This window comes from Artemia franciscana, chromosome 11 (assembly GCF_032884065.1).
Source record: "Artemia franciscana chromosome 11, ASM3288406v1, whole genome shotgun sequence".
NCBI lineage: Eukaryota > Metazoa > Arthropoda > Branchiopoda > Anostraca > Artemiidae > Artemia > Artemia franciscana.
The window spans coordinates 32,510,300-32,530,468 of record NC_088873.1 but is presented as its reverse complement, the minus strand read 5'-3'; the positions used below and the strand labels follow the sequence as shown (position 1 = coordinate 32,530,468).

Sequence of the window (20,169 nt, the reverse complement as noted above, 5' to 3'; positions counted from 1 at the left end):
TCTTCTGGGTGCCCTAATGACAATATTAATGTGTATTTTCAGGTCATATTTAAAATTTCCTTATGAGCACTCTTTGGATTGAGCTTAGATACGGGGATATCCTTTTTTTTTGTATGTAGGCGAGCCTCGTCAGATTTAAGCAATCTATACCCCCTTGCCATCCTACGAATTTAAGAAATCTATTTATAGAAAGTTTACAGTAAGATGAATAAGAATAAAATCAAATATTTATTGAATAGGGAAAACTACACTGCAAATTTGATTAGTTTTGTTGAATCGTATTATCATTTGTATTCATTTTAGGACTGTTCTAAGATTTCATCAACACAGCAAGGTACGAAGAGAACCAGAGACTCGGCTGGAACTGGTGACAATAATAAAGACAGCCCTGTGTTTTCCACATTACTAAGAAACGAAATAGTTGGTGTCAATATTGACGACGTGACGAATGATGAAAAAAGACTAGCATCGCCTATTGAACGAAGTTCATTTTTAAAGGTTAGTCTTTTCTTCTTCTATCTCATTTCAATCACTGAAAATGGGACTTTCCTGTCCCTAGCTATATTTTGTATTGCATAGAGCTTTTTCAGGCTGCTATTTTTCAAAAGCTATCTTTTTTTCGCTATATTAATACATACTCTGCCTTCCTCCCTTCCCTCAGTTCCTTTTGTGCCGCCAGAGACAACAAGAGTATAAAGAAAGAGCTGTCAGTTATCGCTCTTACTTGCTGCTACCTACACGTCTTACCGCTGGAATTGGGCTATAGTTTTGATGTGCATCAGGTTCCGCTAGTAGGTGCTGCGACGTGTATTTATCGGACTTGGGTTTCCTCTCGCAGCCACTCTAGCACCATTCTAGAGAGTCCAAATTTTTCACAACCAATTCTTCATGCCAAATTTTAACAAAATATTCACTTATTAACGGAATAATTATAAATTTATAAATTAATTATTTATTTTTCTATTTATTATCTAAATTATTTACTAATTATTAATTATTTATTTAATTATTATTATTGGATTATTTTTTAATTTATTTTTTTTACTTTTTAAAATATAATTTATTAATTATTTTCATTTATTAACTGTGCTCTCTAATATATTCTAATAAAAATGAAATAATAAAAAAAAAATATAAAATGATTATAACCAATAGATTATATATTTAAAACCTTTAGCCCCTAAAACGTATGCGCCCTGGGCAAGTGTCCCCTCTTTCCCTTCCCTGAAACCGCCTCTGTAGGGACTATGGCCGAAGAACGCAAATGTCTCGGAGTACCTAATAATCGTAGTGCTTTGAAAATAGTTGTAAATATACTTGATATATAATCCTCAATCCATGTAAAACGTCAATATTTCACTGAGCTAATATAAAAAAAATCACATAAAAACAAATTAGGTACCTGTATGGAACACATAATTCCTAAACAATGACTGCAATTAAATGCACTAATAAACAATAATAAAGAATGTTTGATACAGTAATACGCAAGATATGCAAATGAGACAATGAAGTATGTTACTTAAATACTTTATCCCTGACGTTATGAAGGTAAACTCTCCTTGTGTTTCTCTAATAGCCTCAACAATAGCACGAGCTTAATTAATGAATAAATTTAAAGACTAGCCCTCTAGTTGCTTAAAATCTTGGTTCAATTGAAGTGTATAAATACAAGCTCCGTTCGATAAAGACAGAACAATGTGCGTATGTTTAGTTTGAAATATCCTTGTCATGTACACCTCTCCCTGAATATCTGCTTCGCCCCCTTGAAATAAAAGAATTTACATGGAAATTCCAGCCATAAGATGGCCAAACAGATCTATTCTATAGTCATGTTCTGTTAATTGGCTTGATCTCCCCTCCACCGATTGAATCATTGAACAACAATGATTATTCCAAAGCCCCCTCTGTAAAGAGTGCCAGGATTTTTACGACTGTAAAATGTTTTCATATAATTCAGCTATATTTTCCATTTTTGCGAATTTACCCCCCCCCCCTTCTGAAGTGACTATATTTCCTTGGGATGGATACACTAGGCGCCTGCGTGAGGATAGTACTTGAGCCATTATCCCCCAAAATATAGAATTCTCACAATTATTTCATCGGTTCACATATTTTATACGCCATTTTCCTGATGTAGGGAGATTGCAGAGGCAATGTTTTGAAATTGATAAGGTGAAGAGGAGGGCTTTGGTATGGCACGTGGCTTCCGAGTTTCTAAATCGATCATACCACAAGATCCGCTGAATCCTTCTAGTGTGGTTTTTTAGCGTTCAATAATGTTTCAGGGGTCATGTTTCAGACGTGCACGGTATCACCCTGCGATTTATCTGATCACTGTTGCCAAATTTCAGGTTTAAAGTCCCCCCTCCCAAAAAATTGCCAATTTGAAAAGGTAAATGTGCAACCGCCTCAAAAAAGCGCCCAAATGGCGCAGATGCACCCATCCGCCGACTCTGGACCTGATGTGCTTTATCCGTTGATCGTTGAATTAAAATCAAGTTGCCATCAAGCCATGGCTAATTGGAGAAAAAGCCAAGACAGATAGTCTGAGTTAGAGGTAAAGCTGGCATAAGCCTTTTCCAGGATTGTATAAAAATGGTCTCATTTTCACTTACTGATAGATAGTCTATCATCCATCCATCCTAGGACCGAACTAAGGCAGATAGTCATAGAACTAAGGGATGATCGAGATTTTTGGGTTGACTCATGACGGACAATTTCTACTGGACTTGTATGAAAAACATCTTTGTTTCCATACTTATTTTCTCCAGCGATTTATGGCCTTATGCCAAATCGTCCTACAGAGGCCAGCAAATCCATCCAACATTTTCGAAATTAGTTTTTAAAAGTTACTCTTGAACGAACCTTTGATTTGTGTTAAATTTTGTAGTTCTAGCTTAATAAAATTATTTTTTTCTTTAATAATAAAAAAAAAAAAACAGGTTTTTTTTAACTGAAAGTAAGGAGCGACATTAAAACTTAAAACGAACAGAAATTACTGCGTATATGAAAGGGGCTGCTTCCTCCTCAACGCCCCTCTCTTTACGCTAAAGTTTGACTATTTCTCTCAACTCTACTTCTTAAAACAGTAAAAAACTTTAGCGTAAAGAGCGGGCGTTGATGAGGAAGCAGCCTTTCATATACGAAGTAATTTCTGTTTCGTTTTAAGTTTTAATGTCGCTCCTTACTTTCAGTTAAAAAAAACTTGTTTTTTTATATTTAATTTCTGAACGTTTTTTAATCAATGCATGTTTTGAATTCGGCTCTCCGCAGAGTAATAATTAAAAGGAAATTTGTGTATATATATTCTTTTTTGGCTAAATGGCTTTCTCATAGTTTTGATCGAATGATTTTGAGAGAAAAAGGAGTGGGAGAGGAAGCCTAGTTTCCCTCCGATTTTTTAGTTACTTAAAAAGGCAACTAGAACTTTTTTTACAACTAGAAATTTTTTTACGAATGTTTTTATTAGTAAAAGATATACGTAACTTATAAATTAGCTTACATAACGAACTTTTGTATTCTCGTGTTTTTATTTCATGTATGAGGGGGTTCACCCCCTCTTTAGTACCTTGCCCTTTACACTAAAGCTTAAATTTTGTCCCAATTCATTAAGAATGACCCCTGATTCACAAAAGCCGTAGAATAGATAGTTGAAATTACTAAAAATACTTTAGCGTAAAGAGTGAAGTATTAGGAGGAGGTGAGCCCCTAATATGCGTAATAATTTCTGTTCGTTTTAAGTTTTAATGCTGCTGCTTACTTCCAGTTGAAAATTGTATTTCATATTTATTTTTTCATTGTTTTTTTTTTAAATAACGGTAGAAAATCCTGCGCTCCCTTCATGGAAATTTTCTTCCCTCATGAAAAATTCCTCGATGGAAAGTTCCCCCAACATATCCCCCTCTTCTTAACCCCTCCCCCAACCAAAAAATCCTCTTGAAAACATCTGTTCACTTCCCAATAACCATTACTATAGGTAAGCAATTGTAAAGTACAATTGAAAATTTTAAAACCGTGTTTTGTTTTCAGTAAAGCGCAAGTGACATTCTAGCCCTTTGAAGGTGTAAAGTGTGGTAACCCTGCTCTTATTTACGCTGATTTCTGTTCTTTCGAAGTTCGACTTGATAATTGTTTATAATTTCTGTTCGTTCTAGGATTCGTCTATTCGTCCATCTGTTTTCTTATATTTAATGTGATTATTCATTGTAATTTCTGTTCGTTGACGGGTTTTATTAATTTTTCCCCGTAATTTCTGATCGTTTAAAGTTTCAATTACCATATTACTTTATTTCTGCATGGTTTTAGTTTTGATGTGGCTCTTTACTTTTCTTTGAAAAGCATTTTGTGAAAAATGTTTATTTTAAATTAATCTCTGTTTCTTTTTTTAATCAGTCTAGTTTTATTGCAAATTTTAATCTATCCTAAGAAAGAGGTATTCCAGAAATATAAAATTCATCAAATTTAAGATTATACATAAAAAGTCACGACCCTTTATAAAATTTATAATATAATAAAAAGGCAGGATTCTCTAGAAAGGTTCTAGTCTTGATGAAAATGACACCTTTACATTCAACGTGTCCGAGAACCTAAAAGAAGAGGTATCAAGGTCATATATGGAAAAACACGAATTTTACCCTTTTACAAATTTGGTGACGGGCGCTAGTTTATATTTTCCCAGGAGCGATCATATTGAAATAGTTATCAAAATACCAGGAAGGGGGCTTGTTCGGACGGATAATAAGAGTTCTTATACTGTTTATAATTCTGTCTAGAGAATCGTCTTAGCTAAAATGTGATACTAATACAGTTACGAGTAATTCTACTCGCAATAGATAATGCTAAAAAAACGTAAAAAAAAGTAATTTCTATTAAAAATCCTTCTCAGTTATTTAACCAAAGTTTAATTTTTAGTTTTTTTTCTTTTTTTAACAAAATAAATAACCTTTCACACAGCTAACGATGAAACTATCTACCCAATATAAACTAATTAAAAGATGTTACAGCTTAATACTGTTTTGAATACCTTGTCGACATCAATTAAAAAAAAAGAAAAAAGATCAAGATATTTCAGAGCTATTGCTGGCGCAAAGGGCGTCGATTTGACGTTTCAGTTGCTGGGAAATCACCAATCATTGATGTGTAATCACGACATCAATTAAACCTATCTTTGCCCTTTGAATTTCTGAGTGAGTTTTCAGGAACCTTTTTTTGTCAAGGAATCAAGCTACAGGATCTAATTTCCTCTAAAATCTAGACAAATGTTTGCATCGAAATCCTTTAATTGTAAATTATAATCTTCCTTTGGGTGCGACCAATATGACTAAGTCTGATATTGCTTGTGAACACCACCGTCAATCTTAGTTAGATCCGTTCACGTACCAAATTCTAAATCTATAGACATTTGCCCTTAGATGTTAAAAAGTGATCCTTTGTATTGTAGAACGGTTTGCATAATCCAAGGTGTACTAATGGGATGCGACAATGAATACTGCATGCGTTTTGGCGTGTGCTATAATTGTAGTTTCATTGTATTTGACTATGCTTGACTATATTTGGTTGTCATTGTGTTAGATGGAGGAGACCCAATTTAGGTATAATGGCTCCGTCCATACAAATGACTCATGACTTTTAGTTTTTGCTCAGATAAAGAAACGAAAAAACCATCATGTCTCTTCATCTTATTTATTCTTTTTGCCCTGGTACGCCGCCGGTCGGGCGGCGTAGAGCACATCATCAGCCTTCCTAGAAAAAGTTTTCTAGTATAGCAACGATGTGGACTTCATGGAGGTAGATTCCAACCTGGTCTAGTAATTAATTCTGTCACTCCACTGGAACTGTTTATCTTCTTTTAGACCCTTTCATCTGCTGGAGTAAGGGTCATAATTTTACAAAATTCATTGGAAATAATTCATATCATTGGTACTGATTCCATGAACCTCTGCTATTACAATAAATTTTTAGGTCTCCACCGGTAAATCTTGCTTAATCCTCATGTTGTGGATTACTATCAGTTGAACAGAGTAGGGATTATCGTTGGCCTCGATGGGGATGCTGATGAGTAGCCCTACTGTGGACACCTGTGGGAACTGCTAGCCTGTGGGTATTTTCTTAGTCACTTCTATCCAATAGAAATGTCTAAAAAGTATAGGCTGCTCATGCATTAGTATTAGTGACAAGCGGAGGAGATTATCACACTTCTGAATCCGCTTCATTTCGCTTTGAGTTGTATGTTTGGGCATCTAAGGCGGTTAGGGAGATCATTTACTGGTTTTCAAGCGATTAAGGCTATTGGCATGGTTTAGTGAAAGTGGAATGGTGTCAGTTCATAGAATATAGCTTTCTCTTGTGGTGCCGTATCTCAGAGCTTTCTTTAAGGAGACATCTTAAATATCTTAAAAGAGTTTGTACTAGCTAGAGGCGAATTCTGCTGATGTTATAGGTCAAGAATTCTTGTCTCAAGATCCGTTTTAAGGGTTTGAACTAATCATGTATCGTTGCTTATCCGTCTTCGAACTGATTGTGTATACAATACAAGGTCAAACCAATCACTGGAAAACATATCCTTGTCCTAGTGGGAGACCCGATTATGAAGCATGTCTTGTCACTTGTGATGGGATCCCACCTAAACGAATCACCTATAATTTGAATAATCTCGAATTGATTGAATCTCCGAAACAGGTGGGATGTACCATTGTTTAAGCGTGGGTTTTGATAGTTTGTTATGTACCTGGTAAAAGTCACTTCATTCATGTAAAAAGCACCCTTTTTTATTGCGCTGAATATTTATATAAGTATATGTAAGTACACAAATGGAGGGGAAAAGAAGGAGAAATTTTGTCCGAAACGTCAGGATTTTCGCAATTGAGCTATAATATCTTATATTTCCTGCATAATTTGGTTATTTTCCTGTATTTTCTGAACCTTTATGTTTCACCCCACTATAGGCTATGTACGGGCTTAATACAACTTTCCTCAGTTTCTTTTTGAATCTTTTTACAACAACGACTTTCAGTTTATAATGTTCGACGGGGGAGGGGGGGGATGAATTTGAAAATGCAGGCAACCGACAAATTTTATGCAAAATGTGGGGTAAACCTTAAAAATCGACATTTTGGGGGTACGGGCCAAGGACTTGTCCCTCTGTACATAAAAAAACAACAACAAAGACTAAAAATATGAAGGCAAATAATAAAACTACTAAGAAACCAAACGAGGATGATTTTTGGCTAGTTAAAAAAAGATTTCACTGGCGAAAATGATAAGCTAAACTTTAAAAGTCGAGATTTTGTGGGTACGGGCCAAGAACTCGTCCCTCTGTACCTCCAACAAAAAAAAACAACGAAAAACAAGAAGAGAAATAATAAAAATAACTAAAAATCCAATCCAGGATGATTTTCAGCCAGTTAAAAAAGATTTACACTGGCTGAAAATTACCTCCATTTGGTTTTTCAGTTATTTTTTTCTTCATACTATGTTCAAACAATTGTCAAATTGCTTCATACTGTCAAACATCATGCATATCAAGTATGTTCTTAGGACATAATTCTCTCTGAGCGTTACTGCTTAGAGGTTTATTCCACCTTTGCTGCGGGTACTTTGTTGATCATTGGCTGTTTTTTACCCTATGGAGTAATTTTGTCTCTGGAAGAATTCTCGTTTGTTGTATTGTCAGCTGATCATTCAACTAAATAATTTCTTAGACCACACTGCTTTTCCATTTACGAAAAATTAAGCAAAGAAAAAACGGGTTTAATTTCGACAAAGTAGTGAACAAAAATAAAATATAAAAACGATACTTTAACTAAAAAAATAAAATAAAACAAAAAGTTCAGAAGAAAAAAATTAAGTGTAGTTTTTATATTTTATTTTTGTTCACTGCTTTGTCGAAATTAAACCCGTTTTTTCTTTGCTTAATTTTTTGATCATTCAACTAGTTTTTATAATGTGATATCTGAGACTAGCAGCTTATCTTCAATCAATTGGTGATGCCACGATTCAGTACAAAAAAAAGAGATAAAAATACAAAACGAAAATGTGCGATTAATAATATTAGCCGCATAATCATGCAGTGCTACTGAAATGACGGGGTGTAACATTGTTTGTCTGGATTTTAATTGTTTAGTCTCATGTAATAATAACCTCTTGAGGCTTCTAAAAACAGCTTTTTTTTATATATGTAATTATGTTGACATTAATGTATCGATCTTTTTTCTCTCCTGCGAATTCGGTTACACAATAATTGGATTTGTTGCTTAGGGATGAGTTTGATGTGTATTCAGTAGATTGATGAAAGATTGATTGTTGGGTTGATCTTTATCTAATTTTTTGTAAGGTTTACTTTAATAAATGCTACTCTTTTTCCCATGCTAGTAATTACGGCTTTTTAGATTGATGAGTACTTTGTGGTGGGTAATCAGAGCTTACTGTTACTCGTAGCTTGAGTTAAATCCATTTCTTGGAGTAGGACTAAATGGGATAGATTAGAAGAAGAATTCCTCCTTATAATTAGAAGAATCCACTTACGAAAGTACACGACAGGCGTAAACCAATGAGACACTGGAACACATGGACCAATCAGCTTTTTAAACGGTGGGGTTATTTGACTTTTCTTTCCAGCATACCATTGAAAAGAAATTGAAGTACAGCTCTTACCACGGAACTATAGGAAAGTGATCGTTCTTTTTTCTCTTTGTATATTTCTCCATTTTGTACTGGCTAAATAAACAAAAAGACATACAAACTACAGAGAAACAGAGGGACTACTTGTGAAAAATCTGTGGTTAAAAATGTTTAGTCTTTTTTACTTGCCAAAAATTTCAAACGAGAGAACCAATAAGACTGAATTTAACTTTTCTGTTTACAGAATTAACTTTCACCCTAAAACACAAGGACCAATCAGGTTTTAGAGGGGTGGGGTTATTTTGTCTTTCTTCTCTGGCATACGTTTAATGAAGGATGTAATTGGCTTACGAAAATACGTTACATTTTTAAGTCAATCAAATTAAAGCACAGTTTTTGGTTTGGAACTATAGTGATCTCTCTTTTTCTCTTTGTTGTAAACAAACAAACAAGGAGAGTTGTGTATGCTTTGTTTTGATGGATTAATGTCAACAAAATAGCAAAGATGTACTGGTTTTCAGTCCAGTTTGGAGGGAGCTCAATTAGCTTCATCAAATACGCATTTACGCAAAAATTAAAAATAGTAAAAGTGGAGTTGATAGAATTGGCTTCTTAGTAGCTCAGATAGAAAATGATTTGTGCGTATTTGTATGTAATAATTCATAAACTAATAGTGATATATTCTACTGCTCCTTAAGAGCTTCTGCTATTCATTCTTGTTAAAACATTCTAAACATTGACTTGAATTCCAATAATGTTTCTAATGATAGTTTTCCGATTTACTTTTTATAGTTTAACATGCGTTCGAATTTGACGGAACCGCTGTCACCATATTCAGTCTCTCCTTTATCAGCATCAAGTCAGAAGCTGCTCCGGTCACCCAGGAAGCCTGTCCGAAAAATACCGAAAGTTCCCTATAAGGTAAGGATACCCCCTTCAATCTGGGTTAATTTTTTCCTATTTTTTAAAATTTTGCTCGAAATTGTACCCAGTGAAAACTATATATATAATATATATATATATATATATATATATATATATATATATATATATATATATATATATATATATATATATATAGATATATATATATATATATATATATATATATATATATATATATATATATATATATATATATATAAATTATCGTTTAATTTAAACGTCGTTAATAAATAATTGTCGGATGTTCATCGAAAAATAAGGTAGTCAACTCGAGCTGTATAGAAACGTTAGAATTAAAAAAAAAAAAAAAAAAAAAAAAAAAAAAAAAAAAAAAAAAAAAAAAAAAAAAAAAAAAAAAAAAAAAAAAAAAAAAATTGGAACCACGAGAACGGGCATCTATTAAAATATCATTAAGAAAAAAATATAAAAAAAACTCAGAAACCTTGATTTAGAATGAGGTCATGGTTACGTCTTGTGAAAGCTGAAGGCTCAAGCTGCCGCTAGCGGCCAACGCGAAAAGAGAAGGTAACAAAAACTGGTGGCCTCTGCAAAGGCCGTAGGTCTAATTACCCCCCCCCCCTACAGTGGCGGTTCTAAGCTCTCTTGTGCCCAGGGCAAAATCTTGATTTTTGCTCTCCCCCCTGTCTTCCAAAAATTTCCAGGCTAAATTTTAACAAATTTTTTAATGTATTTAAATCAGTCTAAGTTGATTAAATTCGGTCTACTTAATTTTATTTTCAATGAATGGTAATGAAGATATGACAAAAATGAAAATTTCGGATACAATGAGCTCATACTTACTACCAACTGTGCCCTCTACTTTATTGTAATACAAATAAAATTTAAAAAACTATAAAATCATTGTAACCGTTAGACTATTTGTTTGAAATTTAAGCCCCTAATATTTCTGCGTCCGGGGCAAGCACCCCCTGTGTCCCCTCCCTAAAACCACCTCTGCTTCCATGTTGGCTATATGTTGAAGATACTTTCATTCAATTTCTAGAATCCGTATCCTGTTTAAAAGAAAAAAGAACTGAACGGGTTCTAAGTAGTGCTAGCATTAATAAAGACATTTTTTAGGTACTAGACGCCCCTGAACTCCAAGATGATTTTTATTTAAATTTGGTGGATTGGTCCTCACAGAATATGCTCAGTGTTGGCCTGGGCTCCTGTGTTTACCTTTGGTCCGCATCAACTAGTCAAGTTACACGGTTGTGTGATCTTTCTACAGAGTCTGATTCTGTCACCTCCGTCGGCTGGTCCGAAAAGGTAAAATTGAACATTAACTAATTAATTGTAAATTATAATAATTAATTATGCTATTATTCAAAGTGTGGCAAATTTAAATAGTAAAAAACTGTTCTTTTGTTTCCTATTTTATTTTGAGCAAATCCCCACATAAATTGGTCCTAGATGAATTGGTCTTATAAGTTGAAGATAAGAGACCATGTTGGTCTTATAAGTTGAAAGGGTAATTAGAGTGATAATAGACTGTCTAACTGTCCTAACTTTTCGCCCAAGGACCTGACCGCAGGAGGCCTGACGACAGCTAAGTGAAACAAGTCTCCTACACCAGTCGAAGCAATGTGGGAAAAAGCGCCTAAAGTTTCCTTTGCTTGTCTTGTAATTTCTTGACGGGCTATGAGGATTTCTTTAGCCTCTGGATTAAGGGGGGGGGGGTTGGCTCACATGATACCAATTTACTCCTTGTGATCGAAAATACGTCCACTAGGGAAAAGATGAAAATAAATCCAATTGCACCATTAATTCTACATGCATTTTGAAATATAGATAGAATATACCAGAATACCTTATTTTTTTCTTTAAATTTATTTGTCTTAATTTGGCTGCCCAATTTTACATGTAAGGAGAATTTTTCAGGGGGATTTCTGTGCGGGGATTGGGGGGATGTTACAGGGGTAGTGCACCGGACCCTGAATAAAAGAAGAGATTTCGGAATATCTTACCCATATTTTAAAATATAGGTAGAATATATTCTGTGAAATATTCCATAGTTTGTTTTTTTTAATCGTTTTTTTTAATGTTGAGTTATCATGGCTGGGTAAGATAAATGTTAAAGAAAATAATTTGAAATTTGGAATTAGTGTCATCTGTAGAAAGGTTGTGCTATGACAGAGGTGCACAGAGATAACAATATGAAACTAAGAAGTTCGAGTAATTACTTCCCGTGGACTTGGTCAGGTAGGCTTCCGACAACCATAGTACATGATACCAGTTCACCCCTTGCGATGGGAAATGTGTCAAATAGACGCACATCGGAAGGTTTTCCCGCCTGAACTACCTTTAGGGGGCGTTTTGAAAAATTAAATTTGAATAATATGGAGTCAAATTCAAAGACAGAATTGAGCAAATTATTTTCTCTAACCTTTGCCATGATAACTCAACCCCCAGACCCCTAAGTCTAATTGGATATTCTATCTGTATTTTGGAATATAGTTAGAATGTTTCAGAATTCTTTGTTTTCTTGATTCTTTTTATTGGTCTTACTTTCCCTTTGGCTGCTCAATTTTATACATGGGAGATTTCTTTCCAGGAGGAAATTTTACTTGGGGGATTTCTCGGTGGGGCTTAGCTGGACACTCAACTCCTCTTAATGTTTGGAAACGAGTGACTAAAAATAATCTACACGTTTTGAATGATGTTTAATACTGCTTTTAATAATTTCCTATGGTAAGTACAGTTTTTAGCGATAGAAACTTAGAATACCAAAAACGTCCCTGATAAACTTAAAATGCCAATAAGGTGACATGTTCTCAAACTAGGTCGAATCTTCTAGAAGGGAAAGAGAATGAGAACGCGAAAAGTTTAATATTTGTTTCAAATTGACATTCCGTAACGTAAGTTACTTTATCATAAGACTTTAATCGGTCTATGATTGGTCAACTCAAAATCAATCAGAAATAATAACCAGTGAGAAATTAACATTCTTACAGATGTTAAGTAAACCAGTGTGATTGGCCTATTAAGCCAATATGAAACATAGTGATTCTTCTTAAGTAGCTTATAAGATGTATGTCAGCAATATAAAAGTATAATTTTTAGATAGCTAATAAAAATATTTTAAAAAGAGGAGACTGAAGCAATGTTAAAGGCAGAGAAAAAGTTGCCAAGCTTGTATATTAAATAGATAATCCTGACACTATAAAAAAAATCGCTAGGATTTAAAAACCTACTTATTAGTTATGAGTTGTACCGATATTAAACCTAACAATAAATCACTTTTAGTAGTAACCCTAGCAAGACGTGACAAGGTGCTATATTTGTCTGTATGTAACCATTTCGCTTGTCTAATAGTTATAGTTAATGTGAACAGAGCTTTGAATATTCATGGTTACTCCCTCTTGACGAAATTTATTTTGCGCATGAACATGTTTGGTAATCGTATCTGGCAAAAGTATTTAGCATTTATTATGGAAGACATGCATGAATCTGTGATTAATGAGATACTTTGCATGAGGTAATCACACTTATGATTTCTGATTAGATTCGCTGTTCTAAGACTTTCGATTGATAAATCGCATTTAATCTGTAATTTCCTTATTACAATGCGAAAAAATAGTCGTATTCTTCTTTGAGATGAGGATTTCGTATCTTATGCCAGGGTTGCCTTCAAAATTCTTTAAGAAGGATTATTAATGTCAAGTTTGGTTATGAATATTTTATCTGGATCGAGCAATAATTTTTATCTGGGATCAAGCGATTTTGACTAAAACTGGCTATATATTTTGGCCTGTTCTTAAATAAATCATTTAGTCTATTGGCCCGTTTTTCGCTTACATACAACGTCAGCATTTTCAAAATCACACTACCTTTTCATGACGCACAAATAACAGTTCAAATAGGGATATATTCTTTTATTAGACGGGGAAAAGCAATGATAAGAATTGTGAATATTTCGATCATATACACAGAAATCGTCATCAGCAGATAAAAGGTTTATCATCTGATGACGGTCGCTGTATATGTGATCGAAATATCCATAATTGTCATCATTATTTTTCACTATCTGATGAAAGGATTTATCCCTATTTGAACGGTTATTTGTAGGTCCTTCGCTTACGAAAATACTAAAATCTTAATCTCTGATCAGAGCTCTTTCTTCTGTTTTTTTTTATGTTTTATTATTATACTCTGACATTGGTCGTTGGATAGGAGTTAAGTATATGCCAAATTTAAGCTCTAATCTCAATCAGTTACGTAAGGTCACTAACGCCAATCCTTTACGCAGTAAACCAGGCCTTTTCCCTCTTCCATTAATTGGAGAGGACTTCGGAGGGGTTTTCATTATTCTTCTTACTCTTTTGACTAGAGAAAAAATGGTATAAAATCTCCAAAAACCGCTAGAACAAGGCCTTGATTTCTCTGATGAGTTTAAAAATCTTAATTTATTTTTATTTTCCATAAAAACTTAGATTTATTACCGAAAATAGATCAATTGATTGCTCTGAACCCTTTTAAGTTTAGCTGAAACATATTATTTCATGGAATCTGGTTTTAAAAGTTCATTCTATAAACAAAAATCAATCCTATCTGTCGCGTGGTTCTAGATGACCGAACAACTACAGAGTATGGGTCAAATGTGGTCCAATTACTCTCGCACTGCGGCCCGCTAAGCTTTATTTGAAGTAGGTATAGTATACTGTAGTGAATTAGAAGCATTATCTTCTGTTCTTTTTATATTTAAAAATTTGCGATTGATCTATAAGTAAATTTTAGGTTTCAGGCCATTCTTGTTACAGAAAATTCTTGCTGTTGTTCTGTGATAAGTGTTACCGAGCTGTCTTCTGTGTCAAGCTTCTAGCTTTTTGGTCCGTGTCTATCATAGTTTGGTAATATAAAAACCTGATAATACAATTGCACATAAAAATTAGGGTACTTGTTATATTTCATATATTCTTTCATATTATATATATATATATATATATATATAAATAAATAAATAAATTTATTTCATATTTAAAATTTGGCGAGTGATCTGTAAGTAAATTTTAGTTTTCAGGTCATTCTTTTTACAGAAAAAAAAGCATAAAAATAAATTTTCGCTGTCGTTCTATGATATGTGGTGCCGAGCTGTCTTTTTAGTCCGTGTCTATAATAGTTTGGTAATATAAAACCTGATAGTACAGTTGCATTTAAATTTAACGACATAAAAATTAGGGTACTTGTTAAATGTCCCGACCCCACTCAAGAATTTTAATCTGTATGATATGAGAAAAACCGGTTTGCCTATCTGAAGTAGGTTATAACAGGTTTAGTCTCATTGAGAAAAACTACGATGTAAGTATATTTCTATTAAATATTTAATATATAGTGGTGATTAGGTTAGGTATTTAACATAATGCGTTCTGGGTGGCCTGCTTTCCATAGTTCTGTTATAGTTTCCATAGTTTTGTTTCTAAAGCATTATAATTTCATAATATTTTGGTATATTTCATTATGATTTACTTAAACCCACTTCTTAGGCGGGGTCGGGATATTTTACAAGTACCAAAATTAGCATTGAAACAGAACGGTGTCCTCTATTTTCTATACTTCTTTTTTTTTGGCAGCCCTCGTGTGCGCTTTTTAAATGCAATTTGTTCCTTATCCTGTTTGAGTTGATCAGGTCTAGTTGACAGCAGTGCAAGTAATACCCATCGTTGTATCTATCGTAAGAAGTATTACATGTTTTCGTTAGCTTTTGAGGTTGCTGGTGTCTATTTTCCTCCAATGGCAGTGAATTCAGCTTTCGAGATTTTCCTTTTCTCCTTTTTTAAAGTATTGGTCACTTTTTTTAGTGCGGCAATACATAGAGAATTTTCTTTTATGAAGACTTATATTTTGAAGAAACAAAAAATCGGGCTGGTGAAAATAGTCGGTTAGTCGGATAAGGAATACCTGATGCTGACCTGTCACTTCTGCCCTTATTTGCTATATTTATTCTTACAGTTGGTTCTGTTTTGTGCCAAATTTGTACGTATCATGTCATACGTCGTTTATCAATGTTTGCGAAAAAACTCCCTAATTGAACAAGTTTTTATATATCAAGTTTTAAAGCTTGCCAAATTCGTTTGCATGGCTTTTATGCAATCTGGTTGGCAACTGGGTTTTTTTTCTCTCTGCGCTGTTGAAAATTCTAATGCTAGTATTTTATTTTTACGCGTGGTTGTGATTTCAAGTTAGGTTCAAAGGTTGAATTGGCTTTCGTGTTGTTCAATTCGTCTCTCACTATTTTGATCTTTCACCTCTGTACTGTTATTTTGTAAGTTATTAGAGACTAATAAACGAGTAAGAAGTATGAAATTATAAGTTTCTGGTGCACATGATGCAATGTACCAGACATTTTTCTATTATAAAGAGTGATAATAATAGTGGTGCTTGAGCTTTTCGTTTTTTCGTTTTATTTTTAATAGTCGGGACAAGGTTTTAGCCGTGGAGGTAGGACAGTCAGACATGGGCTAGGGTCCATCGAGATGTCAAGATTTCTTTATGATTACTTTTATTTTCTATTGCATCCGCCTGTTCCGACCTCCCTCCCCACCAAAATGTAGAAAATCTATTAAAAATCCGCGCGTTTTGTTAACTAATAGCAAAAAAGGACCGCTTCATGGTTTGACCCCCCCCCCGCTCCCTCTTCTTAATCAGAATCACGAGTAGGGATTGTAGCTGGGGCTTTAATAAATTCAGGGATTGGCAGTGAAATAACATAGGTGGTTCAAAATGAGCAAATTGTTATCATTTTGGCTCTCTGGAACTGTTGCTCGAAATTTGAATTTTCGAAATCTATGCCTGACTTGTCTGAATTTCTGATGCTCTTTGCGCTATTTTTTTTTATAGCTTTTTTAACAGATTGGGTATTGAACCTTCTCCTCGTTTCTAGAGAGAAAAGCTAACTTCAAAGAAATATTTTGCTCACTTTTCTATTTTATACTTGCAGCATATAGAAAGACAGTAATGGACGTCCAAATATTGCTTCGTGATAAGAAAAAATACTCTTGGTATTGTTTGAAACAGCACTTTCTAAAGACTAATTAACGTTGAATGAGCTAAAATGGCTCCCATCTTCAACCTGGGCATTTATAAAATGCTGATGTCCTATCATTTTGGCACAAGTTATTACGACCATTCAAAGCCCCCGTATTTACGTAGAGGGGGCCTAAAAGATTATTAGCATCCCCAATTTTGAGACCCTTCCGTTTGAAGCCCCTACATTTCTACGATTGTCCCTAGGATCTCTTATTTGTTTCATGTAATTTTGCGATTCTTTGGTTTTTTTTTCCGAGTGTTTTCCTTACACCCCCCCCCCCTGACACCGAAAAAATTTCCTGCGTACTTGGCTGTACTTGATGAATTTTGAAGAAAGCGTAAATTCTTAGCTAGTCGAATGTTCATTACCCAATGCTAAAACTTTTACAAGAATAAAGAGACAGAAGAACACAGTAGGCTTTTGCAAGGTATATGCATCATAAATTATGTTATATATTTCTTTTATTTGTTTCAAAATGGACTATAAAACCTGAAAAGAAAGTCCCAGTGTTGGAGCCTATGTGAGTGAAGGCTACAAACTAAAATGAAAAAGAAACACAAATCTTGGTAAGGGAGAGTAGAGAAATGAAGGTGATTTAAAGAGAAAGAATCATTACAATTGTCTGCGAGGTTTTCAATGTCTGCCAAGGTTTAAAGAAGCAGAAGTAAAATCTGGCAGTGTCTGAACAAGTAAATTTTATTTTACATAGTGACAGTGCTGGTAAATAAAACGGTGTGTTGGAGATTATCATCAAATTTATTATCTTTTAAAACCTGTTTTCGACTTAAAATGAGAAAAAGAAAGAGGAGACGATGAAACAAAAAACTGGGCGTGCTAACTGAATGACAAAATAGATTCAAATAATGATATACAACTCACAAAAAACGAACAAAGCCATTTATTTCATTAGCTTGTGCTAAAGATCTGATTTCATTCAAATTTGTTTTTTATAACTTTATCAAGCTAATCAAACTTACTTACCAAAATATCTTTTGTTACCACAAACTGATTGGATTCACATCCTTCAAAGTTGAGAGTCTTTCAGTCACTGTTCTGGTGTAACTCATAAAAAATAAAATTCTTCGTGCGACTCCGCCTAGTTTTGTGCTGCTTAGAGGAGAATCCCCAAAAAATGGCACCCTCAAATATTACAATTTCTAAAGCATTTCATTTTCCCAAAAGTATGCATTGATAAGATAATTTGTTTCTAAATTCTTTTATTATTAGGGTCATTGGATGGCCGTCGGTACTCACAAAGGGTCTGTGCAAATCTGGGATGTTCAGGCCACTAAATGTGTCCGAGTTCTTGAAGGACACACAGCAAGGTATTTTTTTTCTTTTGAATTTATGCAGTTTTATCTTTATATTTATATGCTTTATTTTTATAGCATTTTTATTTTTATTTTATGCATTTTTATTTTTTATATTATTTTTATTTTTATATAATTCATTTTATTTATTTTATTTTATACTTTATATTTACAATAAATATTTATATTTATTTTTATAGTATATATTTATTTTTAGTTTTTATATTTATTTTTATATTATTATTGTATATTATTATATTATTATTATTTTATTTTTATATATTATTATTTATTTTTATATTTATTTTTATATTATATTTATTTTTAGTTATATTTATACTTTTTATGTTTATATGCTTGTTGAAAAATCAAACTCAAAACAACACAGAACGAATAATTATTTTTAACTATACGTGTTTTCAGTGCTTTTTCTATTAGATAAGAAGATTTTCTCTTTATCAATGATATTATGTGCACACGAAGCCGTTGGTCTAGGAATAAATGCTGAGCAAAACATAGCAAACAGTCTCAAAGAGTTTTAACCACCATCACGATTTTACGTGTTTCTATCTGTATTCTGATTTCTTTCTTTCTTTATCTAGTCACGATTGACGACATCTGTAAGGAAACCTTACAAATATAACCCGTATCAAAAAGCTGAAATTTCATTAAGAAAAAAATAAATCGGATCGTTGGAACTATGTCTTACGGTAATGTAAAACACTTGATGACAACAGCATTGTATTCAATAGTGTCTGTTTACCAGAAATATTTGTCTCTTCGCTTAAAAAAGGAAATTAAATCGATTTCTATACATAAATCAGCCAATGAGTCTGCTTTCTTGGCTCTTTCATTCTTGCAGAGACTATTTTATGGGGTTTATCAAACCTCCCTCCCATCAACTTCGCTTGCTACATTCGGCAGCTCGAACCTCAGGCCCTCTCATACGCTGTCTTCCACATTTCTCTGTTTAAAGTTTTGGATCTAGATTACAAAATAAATGCACCGCTCGGGAGTGTCGCTTTATATCACTTTGTGCCACAAAGGACAATGTTATTACTATAACTATATCTGTACCCGGAGGTGATAGGGAAGGAGAACCCCCATGTCTAAAAAATTATTTCCAGTATATAGGTTTGGATTTTCATGGATAATTTTTTTGTTGACAGTTTTAAAGTAGTTTCGAAAAAAATATGTCACAGTATATCCTTAGGGATTGTTAGGCAGTGGTAGCAGCTCTCTTGTTTGTAAGAATTTATATTCGTTGTAAGTTTGAATCAATTGTTTACTTATATTAGGCTATGTTGTTTTCAGTTTTCATTTATTCATTAGTAGTAATTTCTGCTCATTCTAAGCTTGGATTATTTTATGATTTTGTTTGCTCTCATGTGTTAATATCGCTCTTTGCTATTCTTAGAAAACTTTTTTGTATGGATCATATTTTTTATTTGATTGTTATGAATTAACTAATACTGGTTTCGATGGCTCTTTAGCTCTTTTTTAAATTAAAATTAGGTAACTCTTAAAAGTATTCACTGAAATTTATTTTCGAAAAGTCCGAGAAATTTTTGGAAAGGTTCTTGTTCTCTTCAGGCTCAGGCTTGGTTCTGCTTGGTAGAAGAATATCCTGTGAGAAAAGAAGTTCATGCCTCGTTTAATTTATATAAAAAGTTAATCATGAAGCATTTTCTGTCGGAACTTGGGTGAAACCAACCAAGAATTTTACTCCAAAGATAATTGTATTTTTTTTTACAATGCTTTTTAATTAGTAATAGCGCGAGAATTCTATTCAATGTTGGTGCTGTTTTACGTGAACGTGACCGTTTCACGCGTTCCGGTTGTGTGCGCATCTGTAGATGGAAAGGTTTCGTTTCATAGTCACTGAATTTGTCTTTTTAAATTTCGCAAACTTTTCTGAAGGTTTTATTCTTGTCTCTTTCATTGCATTTTCAAAAAATTGCGTCGATTTCTGTGATGAAAAGACTATTCAAAATTCGTCTAATAAAATGTGTACTATATTCCTTTCAAGGCCGTATCCAGGATTTCTTCTTCATCGGAGGGGGGTTACGAAAAACATTAAAAACATATCATAAACTTGTTGGGGGGGGGAGAGGGAAAGGGTGCTTATAATTTTGTATATTGTGAAGGGGCAAACTCTTTGTTTTTTGTTCCTCTGACAACATTATGCCCTATGATTTTCTTTTGTCTTTTATATTTCTCGTCCGGCAGGTTGTTTATTTAGTTATGATAGAAACGAAATGTAGT

The 20,169-nt window shown here is 33.5% G+C and overlaps 1 protein-coding gene across 5 annotated transcripts in view; it reads left to right on the top strand.

The window, feature by feature from the left end:
- LOC136033101 (fizzy-related protein homolog) overlaps window positions 1-20,169 on the top strand; it is a 112,385-nt gene that overhangs the window by 47,922 nt on the left and 44,294 nt on the right. For all 5 annotated transcript variants that reach the window (XM_065713710.1, XM_065713713.1, XM_065713712.1 and 2 more), the window contains 4 exons: window positions 304-498; window positions 9,415-9,543; window positions 10,648-10,836; window positions 17,822-17,919. In XM_065713710.1, the coding sequence (XP_065569782.1) occupies window positions 304-498; window positions 9,415-9,543; window positions 10,648-10,836; window positions 17,822-17,919 (611 nt within the window). The remainder of the gene's footprint in view (window positions 1-303; window positions 499-9,414; window positions 9,544-10,647; window positions 10,837-17,821; window positions 17,920-20,169) is intronic.